This window comes from Protopterus annectens, chromosome 1.part1, assembly GCF_019279795.1.
Source record: "Protopterus annectens isolate FY-2018-M chromosome 1.part1, PAN1.0, whole genome shotgun sequence".
Classification (NCBI taxonomy): Eukaryota; Metazoa; Chordata; order Ceratodontiformes; family Protopteridae; genus Protopterus; species Protopterus annectens.
The window spans coordinates 1255604413-1255629935 of NC_056726.1; the positions used below are offsets into that span (position 1 = coordinate 1255604413).

Below are 25523 nucleotides of genomic sequence, written 5' to 3' on the forward strand. Positions count from 1 at the left end.
GACTCAAAGAAGTCGACCAAGTTGAGCAGGCATGATCTACCCTTCACAAAACCAAACTGTGTGGGATCCAGAGTTTGTTGATTCCTTATATTCTTGTTTATTAGATCCATGAGGATGCGTTCCATAGCTTTGTACATTAGACTCATCTGGCTAATGGGGCAATAGTTCCCAGGGTCTCTAGTCACACCTCCTTTGTGGAGAGGGATAACTGTAGCAGTACGCTATTCAGTAGGGACAAAGCCTGAGGTGAGGCTGTGATTGAACAGGGAATACAGGTGAGGTGCCAGTTCACTCTGTAGTTAATGTAGAATACAGCCAGGGATTTTGTCAGGTCCCATACAAGCTGCATTCTTTGCCTTAGACAGTGCTGTTTTAACCTGTGCAACAGTAATACTGGGTGCCTGGCAATCTACTGGCATTATGATTGGTCCTTTGGGGGTGGTAAAGTTGGCACTGAATCCTTTGGCCAGTATACTGGTATTCTGGGGGATTGGGATGAATTTGTCTGAGAGTAGATATAATGATCTGCTACATGGAAGATTGGAGAATTCTCTGAGAAAATCAGCAGGTGAGAGGTTTCCAGAACAAGGAATGTGACCAAGAGAGGAAAGTTCTTCAGGTGGATTTGTACCAGAGATGTTGTTTACCTCATGCCAGAACTGTTGTTTAGAGTGAAGGAGGGTGACTTGTTTAGATTTGAGATACTTAGTTTTATGACTGTGCGTGGCTTGTCTAGTAATATTCCATAATTTAGTGTATTGCGCCACTAAGTTAGGAGATGGTGTCACATTTCCAGAATTTCAAGGCTTTATCACGTGAGTGCTTTAGAGTTTTCAGCTCTTTTGAGAGCCAGTCAGTCTTGTTATTTTTAAATATCCCAGAGATTATATGAAAGTATTTTCAGATTTTGCGTGTCAAGTTTTAAACAGAAGTCATCACTGAATGTTTTTAACACTATTAAGTTGCGACTTTTGAGTGGTGGTTAGTTTTAATACTAGGTCTGGTAGGCATAGTCACCATTTGATGGAGTCTAACACTGTCATAGAGCTCTGAGCTGTCAAGGTGCAATGGGTCGAAGAAAATCTTGACCTGATTCTTGCAGATATGGCTGCCTCTAGCACTACTTTTCTGATATCTTCTTCCCTAGTGAAATCTAACCATAAACTTCTGACCTTCTCATTTAAGCTTCCAAAAATGCCTACAGCAAAACCCACTGAATTTAAGGACTCAGTCTACAATGTGACAATATATCAACATTCACTTATGATTACACCTCCCCTGGCCTTAATACAGCAACAAGCTTCACTAAGGAATTCTATACTTATTTAAAACAAAATGCATAGAACTAGCAGGCCCTACCTGAACAAGTTCCATAGAAAATTCAAAAACAAACCACCCTGGTGGTCTAACACCATAAATAAACTATATAACAAAAGAAAGAAACTCCTTAAATTAATTAATAAATCCAAAACCCATCTTCTCAAGGATAAGCTCAAAAGCATTACAAAGAAACTGAATGAGTCCATGAATTTAGGTTGGCTTCTGATGCCAAAGATAAATATAAATCATTCTTTAGCTACGTTAGAAAACTAAACAAAAAAATCCCTACATTGCATAGAACTTATTCATAATGGGGTCTCCTGACCCAACAGACATTGCCAATATACTTGTATGCAAACTTAGTGCCAACTTCACCTCTGACACTTCTATTCCATGCATGTAATATATGAATCCCTTACTCCCTCAATTTTCTGTATCTTTTACTAAAAGTGTTAGCAAGCATTAAAAATACTTCCTTCATGGGACCCATAATATACTTCGTTGCGTTATTAATAGTATTAAACATACCTTTTCAGGCACTCACCTGAAATTGCTAAACTTAAGTTTAGTGACTGATTTTGTCCCTGTTGAGTAGTGCACAGAAGTGCTGATATCCCCTCCAGAAGGGTTGATTTACAACCACCCTGGGTAATTACAAATCTATCGGCCTTATAAGCTTTTGCTGCAAAGCCATTGAATGTATCACAATTGACTTCATAAACTGTGCTATAAAAATCTTGTTAGACTTAAATCCACCCACCATCCCTAAGACTGGTTTTTTGAAAGTAGATCTTGCCTACTTCATCTGATAAAATTATTTTAAAGGGTTATGGATGCCATAAATGGTGGTTATGCAGTACATGCATTGTATCCTGACCTGGTTCAGGCCTTTGACATCATTCCCCATGCTGGCATCATATAAAGGCATCAAACGAACGTTAAATGCCTTAAACATCAACCCATATGTGGCAAGATGGGGTTCCTGTCCATCCATCGACAGCACTTCTCTTGAATACTATTGAATCAATGGAAAAACAGCAAAATGAATTTCACTAGAAGTGGCATTTTCTTTTTTATGCACTGTTGTGTGACCTCAGAGTAGGTATATTTAAGTTCAAGGGGTATAGCAGGGGTGTAGGGGACTTGCCCTGTGCAAACCTACTTACCACTGAGGTGCATTTTTATTCTTTTCACATCAGTCATGCAGTATTCAATGAAAGTGCTGTTGATGGATCGACATGTATCTGTAAGATGAACAACAAACTTGCCAAAAGCTAGAACCCACACCATGCAAAATGCAGGTGTTTCATCAGAAGTTGTAAAAATAACCAGCGGTGTCTCTCAGTGCAGGGATCACTCCTTTTTGGTATTTATTTCTCAGGTCCCCAAGCTGAGAGCTAAGACCTCTGGCTAATAACGTTTGCAGATTATTACAAACTTGGAGTTATTGTTAAGTCATCCTATGACACTTAGGGCCTTCAGAATGAACTCGCCCTGGTAAACTCTTGGTGTATTGAAATGGGATGAAACTAAATACTAAAAGTGTAGTATCACCTATTTTGTTGAGAAACCCTCCTCTCATCATCCTATCTAGACAATACACCTCTAAAAAACAAAAATGCAATTAGGGACCTGGTGCTTGGCTTGATTGTTCTCTCTCTTTTGACCATCATGTAACGAGTGTTCTCATGAAGTCCTTTTATGTAGCCCAGCTAATTGCAAAGATAATATTATCAAGGTCTAAAGAAGTAATCACTCCCTTATATGTGACATCTATCAGGTCAGCTAACAAGTACAATATCTATATTGGGATATCTCTGTAAACATAACCAAAAATGATTATTAAAAATATTCAAGGATGAGCAGTAATACAGTACTTGGATTATACATGATCAGGTCCTGATACCAAAAAATCTGTTCTTCTTCACACTCAGAACTAGAGTCCAAAAAACTATTTCATTCCTCACCAGGAGCTGGTCATGAATAATCCAATACACTGCTGTTCACCTTTGAACTCATACAAAATAATTTACAGAAGCATCATCTAATCTATAACTCACGGTAACATACAGCCTTTCCAGGTAATGAGCTGTTGATATGCTTTATCCTTTTATCCTGAGCTTGATTAGCTCTCATTGCCCCCTTGCAAAGTTGATGATTCTTCTAACTCATTTAGGATACAGTGTTCCTAGATTACCCCAGAAAAAAAAAACATATATTTATGTATCTGCGACTGTACTGAAAGAGCAAATTACAATCAACAGTTAAAAATAATAGCAGAGGTTTTTTCAGTGATCTATTCAAACATGCAATTTGTTATTTCTAGTCCACGGTACATAGGATAGTAATTTATGATATATAATCACATATCCAGTAGGAAAATATGAGCGTGTTCTTTAGTTCCTACACATTAGTAATCCCACTGAAAATGAAATCACTAACAGTTCCCTTCCTGGAGCACCCAGTAAGATTCAGCAAGCAAGCAAACAACTAAATAAATACCAGTAACACTTCATGAAACAGTTCTTTCTGGGGGTCTATTATTAACTCAAAAACTGTGAATGTAAAAGCGGATTGACACTGACAATGCAAACTGCAGTAACTAGTCTAGACAACAGTTGATGTCCTTTTGTTGATCCAGTCATTTCATCTGATACATTTTTTGTTATGAATGCCATAAATGGTGGCCATGCAGTGCTTGCATTAAATACATTCTAGTTCCTAGTGCTGTTTCTTGGTCTAATAATTTATGACTTGAATGCAAGTGTCCAAGAAGAAAATCCAGATATTTTCATTAGTTCCTACATTAGTAATCCCATTGAAAGAAACATTACTAACAGTTCCCATCCTGAAACAGCACTGTGATGTGTATTGACATTTTGTATAAGAATGGATAGTAGTCAAAATACTTAGACAATATAGTAATTATGGAAGGCTAAGCTGACATTTTGGATAAGGAGAAATAAGTATATCTTCAAAAAGATGTGTGTAAGCTGCAAACTATTCAAATTCCAAACCAAAATTCATGCTACTTACATTATAAATGAAACACTAGAATATCCTCCACCTTAAACTGCCTCTGATTTCACATGGCAAGCCTGCTGCAAAGAAATATGAAAGTAAAAGTTTAACACATTACACTAAATGGGAACTTCAGTTAACCCAGTAAGCAACCCGTATTAGAGTGAATACATACAGCGCATTAGGGAACAAAGAGACCCTAATATGCTAGTATGCCAAAAGTACACACTTCAACCCAATACGGGTTTAGTTATTGCATATCAACAAGTCAAATAACATCAGAAACACTGAGTCTAGGAAACAAAACCTCTTCTGCAATGTCAAAAGAACAGTTTGGAGGGACAGGTATGTCTCGCAGAGGAGGATACATCTGCTCTGTAACAGACTACCTTCCACATAAAACAAAGCTCAGCCTTGTATATATTAAAGTGCAAATTTGATCTATGGATAGGAAACTGAACATTTACCCCAGGACTGCCTCCTGTAGTACTAATCGACAGAATAATCTCCTATGCATGGGTCCCCTCAAATTATCTATGACATGGTATGATGCTAGTTATTCTGACTAAGGACAATATATAATAATCGACCATGGGATGGGTACAGCCAGTCTAAGACCAAATTAGATAGGTTAATTTAGCACCAAAAGGGAAATTGGCTAGGCTTAAAATGAACCTCAAGGGCACCAAGCCTAATACTGACCTATAAAACTATGAAGTTATAGGCATTCAGGACTGCAAAATCTATGCAAGAGAAGGAACACTATAGCAGTCACTTGTTTGAATCAGTTCTGTTCAGCCAGGAGCGATCTGGATGGATCTTTTGTAAATCCACCTACAGTCAGGGCTGGTGTGAGCATTGTGGGGGTCGCACCAAATGTGAAATTAGGGGCTCCCTAGGCACGTGAAATCTGTGTATCACCCTGTCACTGGATCCCTCCTAAGCAACCTTTTATTTCATGCTGAAAATGTTTTATGAGTATTGTGCCCAGACTGACCTGTAGCTGCAATGCGCTTACATTACAACAGGCCTATGTACCGCGCTTACATTACATTAGGCCTATGTACCGCGCTTACATTAAAACAGGCCTATGTACCGCGCTTACATTACAACAGGCCTGTGTACCGCGCTTACATTACAACAGGCCTGTGTACCGCGCTTACATTACAACAGGCCTATGTACCGCGCTTACATTACAACAGGCCTGTGTACCACGCTTACATTACATTAGGCCTATGTACCGCGCTTACATTACAACAGGCCTATGTATCGTGCTTACATTACAACAGGCCTGTGTACTGCGCTTACATTACAACAGGCCTGTGTACCGCGCTTACATTACAACAGGCCTATGTACCGTGCTTACATTACAACAGGCCTGTGTACCGCACTTACATTACATTAGGCCTATATACCACACTATGTTGGCTCATCTTACAAAAAGACATGCACAGTTACTGGTATTTAGTTGCAACAATGATGCATTACACCAACTCTACAGACAGGAAAGATTTGGTTAAATGGCATACTAGACACTACTTACTGTTTCAGACCCACCCAACCCCTACCCCCACAGACACATCCTCCAGTGACCCCCATACCATACACATTATATTTTAATTCCTTTTCCCACATTTTGCCTTACAGTTCAACGTTTTCAAGAAACTATAACTTTCGATATGCTCTGATGTGGATTTTTAAAGTTTTTTTCTTTTTACACAACTTTTTTCATCCAGTGATGGCTTGAACAGAAATTATGATTAAGGAAAGAAATCACTGTAGCTGTTCAGCTTTAGTTTTTCTTACATCCTTTCAACAAAGAGAAATTATGACTAAAGAAAGAAATTTAATGTTGCTGTTCAACTTTAGTTTTTCTTCCATCCTTTTGATTTCTGACCAAGATAGCACAGTAATAACCATTTAGGAAATAACTCAGTTAAACCAGAGAGGCCCTGGAAGTTATTGGATTATAGATGCTCTGAAATACATTTTAAAGCATTGTCCAGCCTTTTAATACAATAGTGGCCTAAACAAAAGTCATGAGTAAGTCTTAGTCTTTTTTTCTTTCAATGAAAATATAAGTTGCACCTGAGACAATGTTCAAAGCTGACAAAATAGTAGTTAACAAGATAATTCTTGTGATAATACACAGATCCTGTGAACAATGCCAGCTTCCCTAACTCCACCCCCCCAAAAAAGAAGATTGCTGCCTATGCATCCCACTGGTGTTAGATTGGAATGAAAGCAGAGGTTCAAATTGCCACAGTCAAGTTACTGGTAATATGCATATACATAGCATAACTATGAACCCCTCATCTTTATACCCAAAAGGCAGCCACTTGTATATGTGCCTGGTGTGTGATTGTGAGGAAAGTGAGAAAACAAATAATGATTATAGTAATGTATTCTATTTTGTTGCTTTTAGACAATACACTGTCCCTATAGAAGCTATAATAACCTTCTTGTACATTCCTGAGGTTTGTGAGAGATGTAAGAGAGACAATGGCCATATTGTCTAAAGCTTGTACATTCCTGAGGTTTGTGAGAGATGTAAGAGAAACAATGACCATATTGTCTAAAGCTCAAACACAAGCTATAATAACATCCTGTGGACACCTCTAATGTTTAACTGCGATGAAAATGAAAGAAGCAATAAACGCACAATCTCCAGCCCCCCATAACCTACATTAACTTTCTGTACGCACACACACACACACACACACACACACACACACACACACACACACACACACACACACGCACACACACACACATACGTGCACACACAGACACAAACACACACACGCACACATGCACACACAAACACACATGGACACGCACACACACCCACACACACACACACACACACACACACACACACACACACACACACACACACATACACACACACACACACATCTCATCAGGACCGGTTTTAGAATGGGTGAGGCTGAGAGCAGAGACCATTATTAGCTTTATCTTAACAGAGTCATATCACAACCATATTCAGTTTAAAGAGCATAGTCAGAAAATTAATAATTTATTTCTACTTATTTTTCCTCTAACTAGCAATAACTTTTGTGGGCCCCCCCACACAGTCAGGGATGATTAAGGGGGATCCCTGTTTCCATTTATACATCCTGGGAAGTGACAGCCATCAAACTTCACGAAAATCGAAGTGTCTGAATGTTGAGTGATACATTTTATGCCTTACTTTTAAAATGTAATTCCTGCATTTTTTTGCTGATACCCAGAATAATAATGCATGTGTTGTGGCATTATTGGGTGTGGGATATTTTTTACATGCACACATGCACACACACACACACACACACACACACACACACACACACACACACACACACACACACACACACACACACACACACCATAGCAATATTAGTTTTCTACATATTTCAACAAATAACAGTAAATTGTGCAGCACTGGTACTGGCACAACAGATCAGTGACTGCTATTTTGCAGTCATCAGACAGCAGTAGGGGTAAGTCACTTTTATTTACCTAATTGAGGAATAATGTATACCTGCTGCTGTCCCTGGTTTCAGGGACCATCCCTGGTTTTGCCTCATAATTTTGCTCTGTCCTTAGTAAAAAGTTTGATTTGCTGGTAAATCCATGTGTCGGCCTGGGTGATCACAATAGGGGGTTAGTTATATAAGTGTGTGTGTGTGTGTGTGTGTGTGTGTGTGTGTGTGTGTGTGTGTGTGTGTGTGTGTGTGTATGTAATACAGTGGGCACAAGATTCCAGGCATACACTTTACTGTGTTCCCTAAAGGCATTTAAAATGCTAATAGATAAGGTTTTGCTGCACAAAGGATGTAGGATGGGTGGTGTACTAGGTACCAGTGATAGCATTTATAGAATGTCCTAAAGTCATCTCAAAAGACTCATACCCTGCATCCTCAGCACTCATAAACAGCTCATTGGCAGAGCCTTTAGTTATGTATACTGACACAAGCCACCAAAGATACTCTTAGTACTTAGCCTTTTTATAAAAACAAAGTTAAAATAAAAGGGGGTTCCAAACTCTAGACCCTCAGTACACACTCCAGCTCCGGAGAATAGTATTAGCCATCTGCACTACCTCTACTCAACCTCTTAGCACAAGAAATTTGGACAAAGCCTAAAATAATGGAGTGACAAAATCCCAGGATATGGAATCTGAAACTTAAAAGTCTGTTATTATTTAGTGACCTCAGTCCTCAGTGATTCACAGAAAACCACAAATTTCATGAGGAAAAGCCTAAAAATATGAGGCAAAAATCTGGGCATTCTGTGAAAATCTGAACAGTTGAGAGGTATGGTCTACACTCCATGTGTACTCTTACCATATAAGATAGTTAAAGTTAAAAGAGGAGTCGAAGTCTGCACCACTGGCACAAAAAGAAACAGCTTGCTAATCAGAGCCTTAAAAATGAGGAGGTCCCATGTTACACTGTCTTTTTTGCAATATCATAAGTCTGAAACCATAATGCTTGACATTATTGACTGCAATGATATGTGAATTATTGAGGGACAGGGCATATACAAGAGGCAAAATTAGGAGCACTGTAGTCTTAAACTAATGCTTGAACTCAGTTTACAAGTTGGAAAGGTGGCGGTCTAGCATCATGCTGGACTTTATGAACAATAACGTCCCCATTGAGCCATCCTCTAAAATCCCAATCTTTCACATCAACCCAGTTCCCATCTCTGCCACCAAAAAAAAAAAAAAAAAAAATCATAATCTAAACGCCACCACACTTACTGATGCCCTTTAGCATACTCTGTCTTTATTCTCTCCAAGAAAACTATGTACACATTATCTAGGAAAAGTCGCTAATTATTTCTTTATGCAAAGGAGGAAACTCCACTGATTTCTTTACTGCCCTATAGCCATTCTTTCCCCATTATTAAAAATCATCACTGAATAGTGTATTGAGTCCCATCTTCTGAGACACTGAATAGATAATAGCCTCCTTTAAAATTATTAACATCAGAACATAGCCTGGTGAAGAGAATGGGAGCCCTTACTGTGACCCACTCAACCGGGGTTCAGTTTTGTAGTCCCAGCACTGATGGGGCCAGGCTGGGAGGAAGAAGAGAAAATAGGCATAGCCCACTCACCTCTCCTGGTTGATGGAAAGGGCAGTGACCACATGTGGCACCCAAAAGGAATTGAGATTTGTCCACTGGAGAATGGGAAAACCACTAGTGTTTGATGGGAGGAGACTGGGCTGCCCACTGGCAAAGTCTTTTGTAGAAGTGAGGAATGAGCAGTCGAGATAGACCACTTTGTTCTCCTTTGGTCTGTTCAGATGTCCGTGGGGAAATGCAGGGTTACGTTAAAAAAAAACACTGAAGCCACTTTGATAGCTGTCTAAGTGATGGACTCTCCCATTGACACTTGTGGAGTTGGTTGACAGAGTAAATAAAAGCTTATTAACATCAGAACATGAAAGGATGCTTATATTTTAGATGCAAAGTTAGGTGGGAGAAGGAGTCCAAAAATTTAGTATAGAAAACATGTTCCAATTATCAAATATATACACTCATCGTATATGCTACTGGTTCATATCAGACTGCTTCCATCAATGTTGCTTGAATATTACATTGTGCAGTAGTAGGTGCTTATATGTAATTACTTCTTCCATGTAAGAAAAATGCATTATCTCTAAATTATGTTTTTCATTATGTGTTATCCAAGACTGTAGTGTCATGGAGAAAGTGTGAGACAATGCCTTCATGATATGTTTCTGACTGTTGTTTCTCAGAAGTACACCAAACTTGGAGTGTGAATAATAAAGTAAAGTGGTGGAGGCAAAAATGTGTTTGGGTCAAAAAATGTTTTGTTCTGTTTTTTTTTTTTTTTTTTTTTTTTTTTGTTTATTTGTTTTTTTTTTTGTGTTCATAAGCTGTGCAGTCTATGCTTACCCAAGATTACAAGGGTTTCAAGAATTTTTGTACTCTGGCTCTCAGTTGTTTTCATGATTTTTCCTAGACATTTGTGATTTCAGAAATGTAGTATCAAGGACATTTAATGTATCCCATACATTCAAGATGCCTGTGCATTTAAATGTTTTATCAATGTAAAATGTGTCTTAGTTATATTATTAATCAATGCTATAGAATTATGTAACAGCTAGTGATTGATATACTCTTACAGTATACGTGCACATTAACCGTTTCACAAGCAGTATATGCCGTGAGTAAAGAGAAAAGGCAAAAGTCGTTTTGAAGTATAAAGCTAAGGGTTTTGGGGTTTCTGAACAAATGAGCTTTGCCTTAATGTTTATTGCCTAATTACATGCCTGCTTCACCCATGGAGCAAATTAAAATATTTATGCTCACTTCAATATGCACTTAAGTGGATCACAGCAAAAAACATATTTCCAACTAATCATCCTTGCATGCCTATTATTTGTTACATAATTTCACCAGAATGCTACATTATGCAATACATAATAGTGGAAGGCTTTGATGGATAATGTCCTGAATTTGATCTGGCCCTTTAATTTCAACATGTATTTGGGAAGTTCCTTTGCATATGATGAATATAAGAGTTAGACAAATATTTTAATGTCTTTGCTGTTAAGTAAAGAGAAAACTGGTGTGACTCACATCCTGATGCTCCCACTGTTGTTCCTCAGAAGAAAGTGTATCCAAAAGTAGAAATTCTGAATAGAATCCCTATTAAAACAGATCTGCCAAGAGAAAGACTTTGGCTTTTCTCATACAGTAATTCTCAAGCCTGACTCAGAAAGGTACCTCATGTAAACCATTTCCAATTCCTTCATCCAAATAAATCTGTAAAAAAGTCCATGTGGTAGCAATAAAACTATCATCAGTTAGCATATCATTCATTACCCCTCTGCCAAGAAACCTAAATTAACATTATCTTAAAAGGTCTTTGGTTCGTAAATTGATTATAAAACAGCATTTACAATTCTATGCATAAGTAATAACATTATTTGTTTCAGTGCATGCACCAGAAGAAGTTAAGATCACCACCACAACATCCTATGCTGAAGCCAGTAAAATTGTTTCAATAGTACCCAGGTTCATTAGTTATCAAAGGGACCTATTAAAATTTCACCGTTTGGGCCAAGAATTAGAAATGAAGGGACAATCAATACAAATATAAATATGTATTTAGGTATGAAGGGAAATTTGACAATTATAAAAAGAATGATTGTCACTAATTCACAGAACTGTAGCTAAATCTGTTCAACAATTTTTAAATGAGGTCTTTCTAGTTCTAAACATAGCATGAGAGTATTCAATAAAATGAAAGCAAATGGCATCTAAGATCAGATTCTAAAAATGGTTATGCTTGGTACAGCATGCTACCTCAGGATTTTATGCCATTCATGACTCTGAGGAGGACCTCTGTGAGTCCTCAAGCTACATAGCCTAATCAGAAATTGTGTGGTCTACTACTGACTCTAAAACTGCTGTTCAGATTATCAAATATCTGATGTTACAGATATTATATAATTATTAATATATTTCTATTCTAAAAAAACATGTTTTTTTTATTTATAAAATAATGGCAACTTTGTAAAGATATATTCTGGACAGACACTCTATTTTACAACTTGGATGGAATTCATATATCTATAAGTATGCTACTTTACCCCCCACCAAACCTTTTTGAATGTATTATTATATAATAACTGCCTGTGGTTGCCTTCATGCTTACCCTAGAATCTCTGCTTTTCTCTTTTCCTGGTTGAACTCTACAGTTCCCTACAAAACGGTGTCTACAGGACTGCAATCAGTTTCTCTCAACATTTAAACAGAGTAGGTTGCACACACAAAAAGCATTTGTTAAGCTTTCACTTACAGTGCTTTGTAATTAAGCAGGTCACCATATTGGTCAGCCATAGGGCTCTTTGTTTCTACTTGAGTGGTTGCCCCCTTTCCCTGTAACTGAAGTAAATTGACTCTTACATTAAGAGCTGTAATACTTACCTTATAGCTTTAGGACACCTTAGGAAACCTTGTAAACTGCAACAGCCCCGCTATGTTCACCCTCACTACACTTGGGCTCTCTTTGCTCCCCTCCCTGCCCCCAATTCTCTCCCGCCCTCAGTAACCTCTAAATTTATAGTACTATAGCCACTCCCCCACTTTCTAGATCCTATCTGCTTTCATCTGGGTTAATTCCACCCACCCCCATTCTACTACCTACATTTTAATAGCACCTATTAGCTTTCATCTGGCATTCTCCCATCCCCCTTCCAGTACCTTTACCTCACCACTCTATCTTCTGGTGTTGCATCACCAGGTAAAACAGTTCCTTAACTCACTAGCTGAATCACAGATAATGATATACTCCTCTTCACTATCCCTCTTGTTCACACCATACCTCCTTACCTTGTATATGAAAACCAGTTTCTTACGGGATTTCAGGTCCCAAAAGGCCATGCTATCACCCCAGCTGTAAATCCTTCCACCTTCAACCATACTTACAGTACCAGATCCTATCCAACATCTTGTTCAGTCTATCAACATCTCAACCTCAGGCACATTAGCTCTAGATCCAAACACTACCACAAACTAATAAACAAATTCCTGAAGTTCATCACCAAGTATAGACTCAACCTAATACTTGGTGGTGATAGTCACACCAACCCTGGCCCACTCACTTCAGATACATATACCCCCTCTACTTGCAATCTAAGCTACAAACCTACAATTAATAGGCCAACTAACTCTCTCCTAGTCCGTCATCTCAATATTAGAAGCATTAATAACAAGGTACATGAATTGCATGCACTTCTGGATGTCCACTCCCCTGAGATCCTCTGTTTATCTGAAACCTGGTTAAAACCTAACACTAAAGACAATGAAGTGTTACCACCTGGGTACAACATACACAGGCTGGATCGTGCTTTGAGGAAGGGGGGTGTGGTAGCTGTACTCTATAAATCTGAGTTGAATGTCACCATAGATGTAATACAACCTCCTCAGATTAATAACTCAGAGATTCTTGCCACCAAATTGCAACTTAATAAAAATAAATGCATTAATATCATCTATATGTACATTCCCCCACGTAACAATATATCTGCATTTGAAGATATCCTGCACTGGCTATCATGTCACTAACCCAAGAAACCCTACTACTTGGAGACTTTAACATAGACTGGGGCACCTGTTCCTCGGAATCCCCAACCACCCATATTAACCTGCATGCATTTACACAAATCATATCCACCCTTACCAGGATAGGTAAACCCAACCAAAAAGAAAGTATACTTGACTGGGTACTCATAAACAGTCACCCCCAACTGTACACCTCTGGTACCCTCCTTAATGGCCTAAGCGATCACCTTCTCACATATGTAATTAAGCACAAAACCATTAATTCCCAACAACCCTTACTCAGAAAGGATAGAAACAATAAAAACTTTGACCCTGCCAAATTCCAACAAGAACTAAACTCATGTAATTGGTCTATTCTAAAACACCTCCCCTTAGAGGAAGCAGTAGCATACTTTAACAACAAATTCCTTGAGATCCTTGATTTGCATGCACCTGTTCGTTCAAAGAGAACCAAGGCAAAAACTGCACCATGGCTTTCTATAGAGTCTAAACTCAAAATTACCCTTAGAAACAAAGCATGGGCTTTATGGCGTTCTTCTACAGACCCTCAAGATCACATTAAATACAGGCAATCCAGGAACGAAACCAAAAAATCAATTTTACAAGACAAAAAACAATACTACTATAATTTACAGACAGTAAATCAAAATAACCTTCAGAAGTTTTGGGCAGGTTTAAATAATCTACTACATCCTGGACAAACTTCAACCCCAATCCCTGCTGCTACTATTGATAAAACCCCTGAAGATGTTTCTGATAGTTTTAACCAATTCTTTACTGAGACAATTCAAGCCCTAGCTAGCCAACTACCTCCTAGCTCCCTGGTCCTGAAAGTAGCACCCCCTAGAAACCTACTCACGTTCAGATTCCAAACAGTCGCCACTTCACTTATCCATACCTTGATCAAAAAATTAAAACCCACTACACTTTCTGCTGATCAACTCCCTGCTGAGTACCTACAAAAATCAGCTGATGCTATTGCTTACCCCGTCTCAATACTAATCAATCGAACCATAGCAGAAGCTAAAATTCCCACCATCTGGAAAATATCCTATGTAATCCCACTTCACAAAGGAGGCAGCTCTACTGAATTCTCCAATTATAGGCCAATAGCTATACTCTCTCCACTTGCAAAGATTATGGAAAAATGTATTCATAGACAACTCATGCACCACCTAATCCAAAATCGCCTTATGGCAGACACTCAGCATGGCTTCTGTCCTCATCACAGCACTACTTCAGCCCTCCTAGCCTTTACTAACACCATAAACCATAATCACAACAATAATTATATATCCTCAGCCCTCTTTTTGGATCTTTCCAAGGCATTCAATATGGTTGATCACCAAATTTTAATCCACACCCTGCAAACATTCTGTCTAGATACTGGAGCCCTCCAGTGGTTTCAATCCTACCTGAATGGTCAACAGCAGGCTGTCCTCTGGCAGAACAAACTCTCTAACCTTCTACCTAAAACCCTTGGAGTACCACAAGGCTCTATACTAGGGCCCTTGCTGTTCTCCATCTTTATTAACGACCTTTATACTGTCATCCCAAAAGTCAGCTGTATCCAAAATACTGATGACTCTACTCTGATATGCTCAGCCACATCTCCAGTAGAGTTATGGTCAGCTACCCAGACCACCTTTAATACAATAGAAAACTGTCTTTCTGAACATCTTCTGATCCTAAATCCCCAAAAAACTAAAATGCTGTTATTTTCACCAACACATAGGTCTACCACTTTCACCTTTACCATAAAATCAAATAATGGCACAATAATCTCCCCTGACCCATCTACAAAACTGTTAGGTGTCATCATAGACAATAATCTAAATTTTGAAATACATGTTAACCAAGCTATCAAAACCATCAATAAAAAACTAGGGTCACTTTACAGAATAAAAGCCTCCCTAACACCTCCAGCTTAAATTGCCATAGCTCGCTCTCACCTTCTTTCAACCCTTCTGTATGCATCCCCTCTACTCTCGAATTTAAACAAGACTGTCCTTAACAAACTCTCAATTTGCTACAACCACATTGCCAGGTTGCCACTGGGCTGCCTTTTAGGACACATCATTGCATCAATCTAAATCAGCTTGGGTGGCTTGAACTACCCAGCCTAATCCAATATAACCAACTGATTATGGCCTATAAAATCTTCTATAATCCGGACAATACTCCTGCACTTAAAAATATTATCACCCCCTATAACAATCCTAGACCGCTTCGATCCTCTAACAAACTACTAATTCAGACTAGCAAAATTAATAACACAGCCGGTGATTCTCTCTTTGCAAACTCTGTAAGTAGATCCTGGAACTCTCTTCCAGCTGATATTACCTTACTTTCCACCTTAGGTCAATTTAAAACTAGACTCAAACAAAATTTGTCACTTAACTGGCTATGTCAATGTATCAAGCCTGGCTAACTCTCTCTAGAATGTGTAAAAATCTGTTAACCCAACCAGTTTACTGTGTAATTTAATGTAATCCTGACTTGTGATCAGGATTAACTGTAACCTGTGGAACTTGTTTAACTTGCTTACTTATGTAATCTCTGTAAATAGTCTGTTTGTAATATGTAATGCTGGTATTATGTAATGCTGTATCTGCTTACCCTTGGAGCTTTTCTCCCCGGGCCTCCACTGAAAATGGACATGCATCCAGTCGGACTATCCCGGTCAACAAATGTAAAATAAAAAAAAAAAAATACTGCGTTCCAAACTCTGAATAGAAGTCACATACCTACCCCTAACAAAAAAAAAAAAAAAAAAAAAAACATTTGTAATGCAATATGTCAGACTGTGACAGTGATTGAAATGTATTTACAATCTGTGAGCTTGTACCAGTGTAGAAAATACCATAGGCCAGTTTTCTTAAACCAACTTAGAAAAGCAATTCACTGGGTCCATACCAAAAGCTCCATAACTCCACAGGAATAACAGGACCAAAGTTCTTATGAGCACACTTTATTCCAAACACAAATTAAGTTCAGTGCTTTCATCTCCCTCACCAAAACAGAGACTTCTTCAAAACTAAGTTATTCTTCCCATAAGCATCTCCACAAGTTGTGCCCTATTTTATGCCAACATGGTCCTATACATGTGGAAAGGTAAACATATTTAAATCTGAATTCCATACAGAATGGTTCACATATCTATGATTTCTGGATGATGTGTTTATCATATGGAAGGATTCAGATAACCTACCCATAGTGTTTGCAGAGTACCTCAACAATATATGTACGTATTTTAAATTTACTTCAACAATCTCTGACACAACCATTAACTACATGGATGTAGCAATCTCAAAGAACCAGGCAGTAGGTTGTTTTACTTCAAAGATATTCAGGAAACATACATTTTCTAATGATTACTTAGATTACAAAAGCTGTCACCCTAAATTCACCAAGCGTAACCTTTTTAAAGGGCAACTTGTCAGGGTAGCACTCATGTGTTCAGACACCAACAGTTTCCACCAAGAGATGGAAATTATTACAAACATTTAAAAACAGAGGGTACCCCCAACAAAGTATTAGAACACATAAGGGCTCAAATTTTGGATGGGTGAAGAACAAAATTCAACCCCCTATTAGATGAAATTAACCTTGGTGGTACTATAAACAAGGCAAAGAACAATTCTCAACACAGTGGCAGTATGGTAATACCATTTGTTGTAGGGGAAAAGAAGGTGAGAGAAATTATATCTAGAAACTGGACAATGTTTAAGGGCAATTCTGATGTTCTAAAAATTCTAAGGAATAAGCCAAACTTTGTGTACAAGATGGGGAGGAATTTGAAATCAATATTTGAATACCCTGTCAAAATCATTTATCTACTTGATAAAGGTCCTACAAAGTGTGGGACATGCAGGCAATGCTCCTACATACTTGAATCTAATAATATATAGTATTAAAGGAAAATGGATACAAGGTGAATTTGCACAAAGGAAATTGCAACACTAAGGGTATAGTTTACATTTCAATCTGCCAAAGTTGTGGTGGTTATTATATAGGTAAGACAGAAAGAAAACTTAGGACAAGGATCTACAAACATCTGTACACAATATCAAGGGGTAATGTGAATAATTCACTGTATAAACACATGTGCTTTTTAATACTTTACAGCACTTTTTAATGGTTATTGTGTGCTTTCACTTTAATGGGAGTGACTTTTAAGTAATTAAGTAATGTGATTAGAAATGGGTATATAAGGGCTGGTTATTTTAAATGATGGTTGTTCTGAGGAAGTCCCTACAGAGGAACAAAGCGCTAAACTTTTATTTTCAATTATTAAAGTCTTCTTGGATTGTTGGCTGGCTTCTGTGTGCTGGTTGAATACATTTTTGAATTTGTTGTTCTACTTTTTGTGGTTGTCTTAACATCTGTTTTATATCTACCATGACTTATTTGAACCTGCTGTTTTTCCTGACTTAATTTTCCCTAATGCTCTTTTTACTTCTTCTATGGTGGGCGCCTCCTCTTCTTCTATCATAGACTGTCTGGAGTGGTACAGATTCTGTGGGGTTTTCTTCATTCAGAAGCTGCTAGAAGTACTCATTCCATCTGCCTTTGATGCCCTGTGGACTGGTGAGTAGGTTGTTGCTAACACCCCTTATGAGGGGTGTCTAACTATCTTCTTTATCTTCCTGTCTTCACCTTGCAACAAGGTATAGTTTCTTTAGGCCATCTACTGAGTCACTTTCCAAAAGCTGGTAGAGTTGCTCTTATGCTTTGTTCTTTGCTATTGCAACTCGTCTCGACCCCTATTCCCTCCTATCCTGGTCCATTTTTTCTATCTCCCACCTTTTCCTGCACTCCTTTCTTTTGATGACTTCCTGGACTTCTGCTTTCTTCCACCAACTTTTCTTATGCACGCTATTTCCATACCTGGTTCAGTCGCATATCTAATCTGTAGTCCTCACACATGCTGCTTTGAGGATGTTTTGCCATTCTTCTTCAACTCCTGATTCCTTTTCTTATTCAGGTGCTAGAGTCCTGAGAAATTTCTTGAACTGTTGTGCTTTTTCTCCAGTCAAACTCCAGGTCTTCAGCCTGGTTTCTGTTGACCTTAGAGCCTTCTCTGACCACTGTTTGCAGGTCATTATGGCAATCAGTTGTTTATGCTGTGGGACAACCTTTACACTGGGGATGACTTTGCATTCATTGATTCTACCCCACTGCCCTTTCCTCAATTGGGGAAGGCTACATGAGTTGCCTGTTGGCCACTCTTGTCTGTGATCTTCTGTCTGTCTTTCTTGCTTAATCACTTGGTCACCATCAAGCCATTTGCAAGGCAGAAGTCTAGAATGGTCTTTCCTACTTTATTCCTGTTGCCCATTCCATGTGGATCCAGGCAGACCTCATATTCTGTTCTATCTGGACTGATACTTGCAGTTACATCATCCATTTTCAACACCAAGTCATGTTGTCCTGCATTACCTTGCAGGTTCTACAACTGCACTCTTTTCCTCACTATCACAACCCTGCTCTGGGGCATAAGCTGAGTTTATGAATGCTGTCATATCCTTATACTGGAGTTTGATTGCCATGAATCTGTCACTAATTCTGATGATGTACCTCACTGTCCTCTGAAGCCTGTCCCTCACCATGTTTCCCACACCATTTCCAGCTTGTCCCCCTCCTCCTTAGTAGTAGAATCTGGCTTTGCTGTACTGCCCTACCATCTTACCTCCTAGATACATAAGACGTCCAGATTCATCCTTATCATTATGTCATCCAGTTTCAAACGTAATCCTGCCAGTGAACCTACACCGAGTGTAGCAATTCTTAGCTCATGTTTGGCAGGTTGATTGGTTTTACATCCAGATTTTTGTCTCAATAGAGCTATCACAGGTAATGTAAGCTGACTAACTGGACACATGTCAGCTACTAGCTTATTGACGCAGAGCTACTGGGTTTTATACTGGCCACACACTGACCGATAGTGGCACAGATACCACTCCTGTTATTAAAATTGGGTCCCTAGCATAGGTCAGAGTAGGCTGGGTCCTCAACCCACTTATCACTGGGAAATACCCAAGCCCATATGGTGACAATTAGTCAACATGACCGAATTATCAACAGCCACATTTAACACTGTCAAGTTGTTAGACTTGTTACAGTGCACAGTCTGCTACCCATGTTCTCCTATGTTGAGGATCCTGCACACCATAGTAAATGCCCAAACAGGTTGGTCTTCCCACAAAAGAGCACCATCTATAGTCTGTAATGCTGCCCACAGCTCCATTCTTAGATGAGTTTGAGATGGAAACACTTAGTGTGTGTTTTTGGAAGTGGGAGGAACCCCACAAAGTGACAAGGAGAGCATACAAACTCCATGCAGGCATTGGCCAGAAGTCAGGATAGAACCTTTTACCTCACGCATGGGAGGCAAAGACCATAATCATTATGCCAACTTATCTCTTTAACATCTCGTTAGGAATACCTGTTCTTCATGTGGGGAGATGACGACAAGACTAATGAGGCTGAAAAGGTGTTATTAGAGTTCAGAGTTGATGTTGATACTGGCAACTAACCACCTCAGCAGCATTCTCAGACATATTTACAGGAAGTTTAGTTCATTCAGCATGATGTAGTCACATTATCAGAATGATGGCAGGGAGCATCTGCATACAGGTGACACATGACATTTAGTATCAACAGGTGAACCTTTCATTTCTGCCAATCAGGAAAGTTAAGTGGCTGTGCATGGTAAGTGTCCTCCACAGCATTCAGTAGTTTGCTTCATTGTGTCATTGATAATATAATAAATTAATTCTTCACAGGGTTATCAGAAGAAAATAGCCATTCTACTTTATCAGTCAGCTGGAAGACGTCAGCTACAGGAAGACTGGTGATAATCCCTGGAATTCATTAAAGATCTTGTATGAGTCATAAGGCTCAAGCTAGAAAGGCCCTTCCACTGCAGTGTAACTAACTGTGATTCAGAAATGTTAGCCATCATAAGGTCAGACCTTATTATTGGCTAATTTTCATGTTTCCTGAATTGTAGGCACTCCCCTGATGTGCAGATCATGGCTGATCCTTACATCACGGTAGTACCTTGACGCATGTGCAGACAGTGGAAGCCCCCCTCCAGTCACTCTCTCCCATGTCATGTACACACACACACACACACACACACACACACACATACAAACTTTGTTTGATTTCTGGGAAGCATATTTTTTCAGGTGAAATATGTTAAATTAACCAAATGCACAAACAGAGGCCATATAGGGAAGATTTATAGCAAATCCCAGACTCACACTATACAGACAGTAAAACATCCATGTCATTTGTAAGGTTTTAGTACAGCAGCAGCTAAAGGCAATGTAAAACCCGGCCACCCCCCCCCCCAAAAAAAAATGCTCAGAAGATAGAAAGAATAAAATGCAAACTTAAAAAGTGCTAAGTAACAATAATTTACTATTTCACCAAATAAAACACGTCAGCATGACACATTTAATCCTTTAAACTCCATCAGGTGTCCGACAAGACATTGTATTGTCTAATTCCACGTAGCAAGGTATCGCGCATCAATAACTAAATCTTTACTATGCAGTCAGTTCAGGTTACCATGCCAAAATCTGAAAACAAATATCGAGAATGCTACTGCTTAATATAGTTAGAAAACAATATTGTTCAGTTTACGTGAACAGAAAAGGTTAAATATATAGTGGACTAATCAAAAAAAAAATGTCAGTGACCATTTAAAATATAGTAAGATGGAATGAGTTGTGTACATTTTAGTTGTTATGAATGTGTCCTTTTTCATTACTGTATCAGACAAACAGTCTGCATTGAAGTTAGTACTGTAGGCACCCTCTCTACCTCTGTACCTTAACATTCCCAGGCAGAGACTGGGACTGGACTATTGTGAACAGTGGTTCTTACCTCATTAACAAATTTAAATAAATACATTTGATTTTATCTATACCTGACTGTGTAAGCCCACTGGACACAGCTATCTCTTTTCAGGGGTGATCAGAAAACACTGCCTCGTTAAGTCACACAGCAGGGAAATGAAGATGAAAGAAATCTCTCCAGATGCCCTGGGCACAGGAAGCAGCTCATCAACTGCTCTTAGTCGTCTCTGCTAAGTGCCAGTCAAATATATAAACAAATTAAATAATTAAACAACAGTCCAATAGCCACGAAAACTAGCAACTTAGCAGTTGACTTATAGATGAGGGAGGGTGGCCTAATGGTTAAGGTGTTTTCCTTACAAACACAAGGTACAGGGTTTGAATCTCACAGGGATAATTGGCTAGGCTTAAAATGGCTTGCAAGACAGTTAGCCTAGTACTAACCTATGGTGTTCTGAGGGGCATTTTTTTTTATGTTTGACCCTGTTTCTCATTGAAATCTTGAGTGCTATATCAAAAATGACTCTGCAAAGCATTATTAATACATACTAACAGTCTGTTTGCTTTTTGTGCTCCCATCTTATTAGGTGTATCTGGTGACTGGAGGAACCACTTCAGCAAGGAACAGATTGAACTTTTTGATGCTACTTATAAAGAGCAGATGAAAGACGTGGATATGAAATTCAGCTGGGATTCTTTATGAGCTGCAGTACAGATGTGTACACAATGACATTGCATACATTTTGTAAAACATACTGTACTTTCTATCTGAATAATGATCAGTTATGATTGTTTTCTCCATTGTATTGCAAACTCAAAGATGTGTGCTGGAATCTCTTGCATATCCCAAAAAAATCTGAGGTATACTCATATCTATATCTAACACAGAAAAGCCACAATGTTGAATCCAACAAGACTGAGATGAAATTGCTAAAACCAAATACCCAGAACACCGACAAACAAACTCCAGGTAAATAACCACATATCCAGAACAACAAAACAACAAAAATGTGTATCCCAAACTAAATATACCAACTCCAAGATCACAATACAGTGGGGAAAGAGCAATGATCACCATGAAGGACAAGTGGTTACTTACCAGGAGTTTGTTCATCAGTGTCCCAGGTGTTCGCGGATTCGACATCGTGGCTTTTTGGTCTTCTCAGGGAGGCCCATATATATATATATATATATATATATATATATATATATATATATATTTTTTTTTTTTTTTTTTCGTATTATTGTTTTTTTTTTAAGAAGAGTATCTGTACTCATTTTCACTGCAAGTTAGACTTTGGGTTATCAAGTAAAATATAAATCCAATAGCCAAAAATAGGAAGAGGCAACCACCAGGTGTTGCGTAATCCAGTCTTACAAGTGAAACTAATAGTCTTTTAATTCGTGCACAAAGGTGAGCGCTTTCACAAACCGCTTCATCAGACCATAAAAATTTCCATCTGCAAAAACACTTCCTTATATATTCATCACATGACACAAAAGTAATTTATTCAATTAACAATTAAAAATATATCTTATTATATACAACTAACTACTTTACATTAAGATCATGTTCACTACTACTATGTATCTATTTGTATTAGCAACATCAAATATCTAAATGTGTGTATATATATATATATATATATATATATATATATATATATATATATATATATATATATGTTCTAAAATAATCTAGTGTAAAAATAACTATAAATAAGTTTATGAAAGCATCCTATGGCTGCAACTCATGCTATACATATAAAATGCAACATTACTAAATGTCTGCTGCTGGTGTTAAAATTAGATAACACTTAATGGCAGAAATATATATACAAATAAGAAATTGCTAAAGCATAAATAAGTTTATAAAAGCATCCTATGGCTGCAATTCATGCTATATAAATAGAATGCAACATTACCAAATGTCTGCTGCTGGTGTTGAAGTTAGATAACATTTGATGGCAGAAATATATATACAAATGAGGGATGTACACTAATAAAAATCTTATAAATGTTATTAGTGTAGGTATATATATATATATATATATATATATATATATATATATATATATATATATATATCGAGTTAAATCATACAATGGCAAATCTGCTATCTAGTAATTAGAACTCTAGATCTCAAAATGGGTTTAAGTGAGGCCCTGTCATTAAGGCCTCTACCTTTATCGGCCCTCATTCTCATTATCCAGTTTATTTCCTTTTTCTCTGTGCCGTTCCTTATGTTACCTTCCCTTATTCTTGGTGCTCATGGCCATTGGCCAATGTATGTTTCGCTAAGGCGTTATTTACATAGCCAACCCTTATAGTATATAGGTGTTCTCTCATTCTATTATGGAAAACCCTATTGGTTTTGCCGACATAGAAGGAGGAACATACTTGGCAAACAGCAAGGTAGACCACATGAATGGTGCTGCAATCGGCAGACACTCTAAATTTAAAGAGCTGGCCTGTGTCTGGATGTATAAAGCTGTCACCTATATTAATGTAGTAGTAAGTAAGTTTTTCGGCTTTTTCCCGGTTAGGGGTTGCCACAGCGGAACTCTGGTCCGCTAATGATTGGTAGCTGATTTTTATGTGCCGAGTTTGAGCAAAAATTTAATTACATTTTCCACAGGGATTAGTCCCTGTATGATTTATAGTATTGTACTCCTCAGAAGAATAACAAAGCAGTCTTTTGAGATTGGGTTTGTTTTTGTATTGAAACGTAGGCCTATCCCCAACAATATTTCTTTTCTCCATATCTGTAGTTAAAATGTGCCAATGATGATTAATAATGTCCATTATGTCCTTATCATCTATGGTATAGAACATGGGTATCTTCAGTTCTAAAATTCTACTATTTTGCTTGTTATGAATATCAGTACATTTAGAGTAGTATGGTGCAGCTCTGTTTTCTCTTAAAAGATCTATGCTCTGTAAACCTTTTTCTATCTCTGAATATTTGTAACCACGTTTAGATAACCTTTCCTTAAAGGCATTAATCTCTTGTTTATAGCCGTCTTCTGTTGCGTTAAGGCATGAAATCATCATACCTTGCCCTTTAATAATTGTTAGATATTATGAATATAAAGCTGAAATTAATTCTGTTGTAAATATGCTGAAAGAAAAAGTTTGCTTGAATATATGTATAGAGTTTACAATGTGCATTCATACTATATGTATAACAGACAGGCTTCTCTTCACAGCATCAGAAAATGCCTAACAAAGCAATACTGGAAAACAAGCATTACATGATTTTCTCATGTTTGTAGAACAAATATCTATTAACAGACATCCTATTTTATAAATTCAGCAATACGTGATGTTTTTCCAGTAGGAACAGCTTATACAGATGTTTCCTTTCAGAATGGCATCCTCACATCAGCAAAAGTGCTTAAATCACAAAAGGACAATATAAAAGTCTAAAAACAGACATTATGTGACTTCCCACATAAGGCCAGAAAAACATACCAAGAGGAAATGTGTGAGTGACTAGCTCTGTATATAGCAATTGTAGTAATTCAGTTATGTGAGAGAAGGACAGAGAGAGATATTTTGTAGAAGTCATCATTCATATCTGTAATGAAGGAAAACTTTGTAAATATATGCTACAAATCTGACAGACTACATGGTGTGTGTTATAAAATAAGTTACCTGTAACTGTGCTTATAGCTGCAAAATATATTTCTTTATCAGTGTGCAATTTGAAAGGCTTGGTGCTTTAAACAGACTACAGATGGAGTCATGCAAAGCTATGTGTCTCTGATTCAGCAGTAAACAGCACAGTAAGACTGTGTGTCTTAAGAAGACTTCAAATCCCACAGTAAGCAAGTAAGCAGCAGTAAGCAGAGCAGAGCAATATAATTTTTCAATAATGTTACTAAATATGTATTGAGGGTGCATGCTATGTTTATGAAGAAGTGTATTTCCTATTTTTGGCTATTGGATTTATTACTTATATCGTTTTTGCTAGCGGAGAGGCATTTACTCATGCAGGTGTGTTTTCTTTTATCTTTATTATCAAGTAAAATACCTAAGATCAAGTAAAATACCTACACAGTTGGATTGACAGTAATACATCATTTTCAGTCTTGATGGTGTATAAAATGAAGCTCAGATTGCATGCTTAAAAAAATCCTTGTATTATGGAACTATGATTCAGATGGCTTAGAAAGATTTTTGGCATTGTGTAAACTA

General features: G+C 37.9%; 1 protein-coding gene across 1 annotated transcript in view; it reads left to right on the forward strand.

Moving 5' to 3' along the window:
* The window catches only part of LOC122816063 (sulfotransferase 2A1-like), a 371350-nt gene extending 349324 nt beyond the window's left edge, over positions 1-22026 (forward strand). The window contains exon 7 of the mRNA XM_044088877.1: positions 21911-22026. Within this exon, the coding sequence (XP_043944812.1) occupies positions 21911-22026 (116 nt within the window). The remainder of the gene's footprint in view (positions 1-21910) is intronic.
* Positions 22027-25523: the final 3497 nt, after the last annotated feature.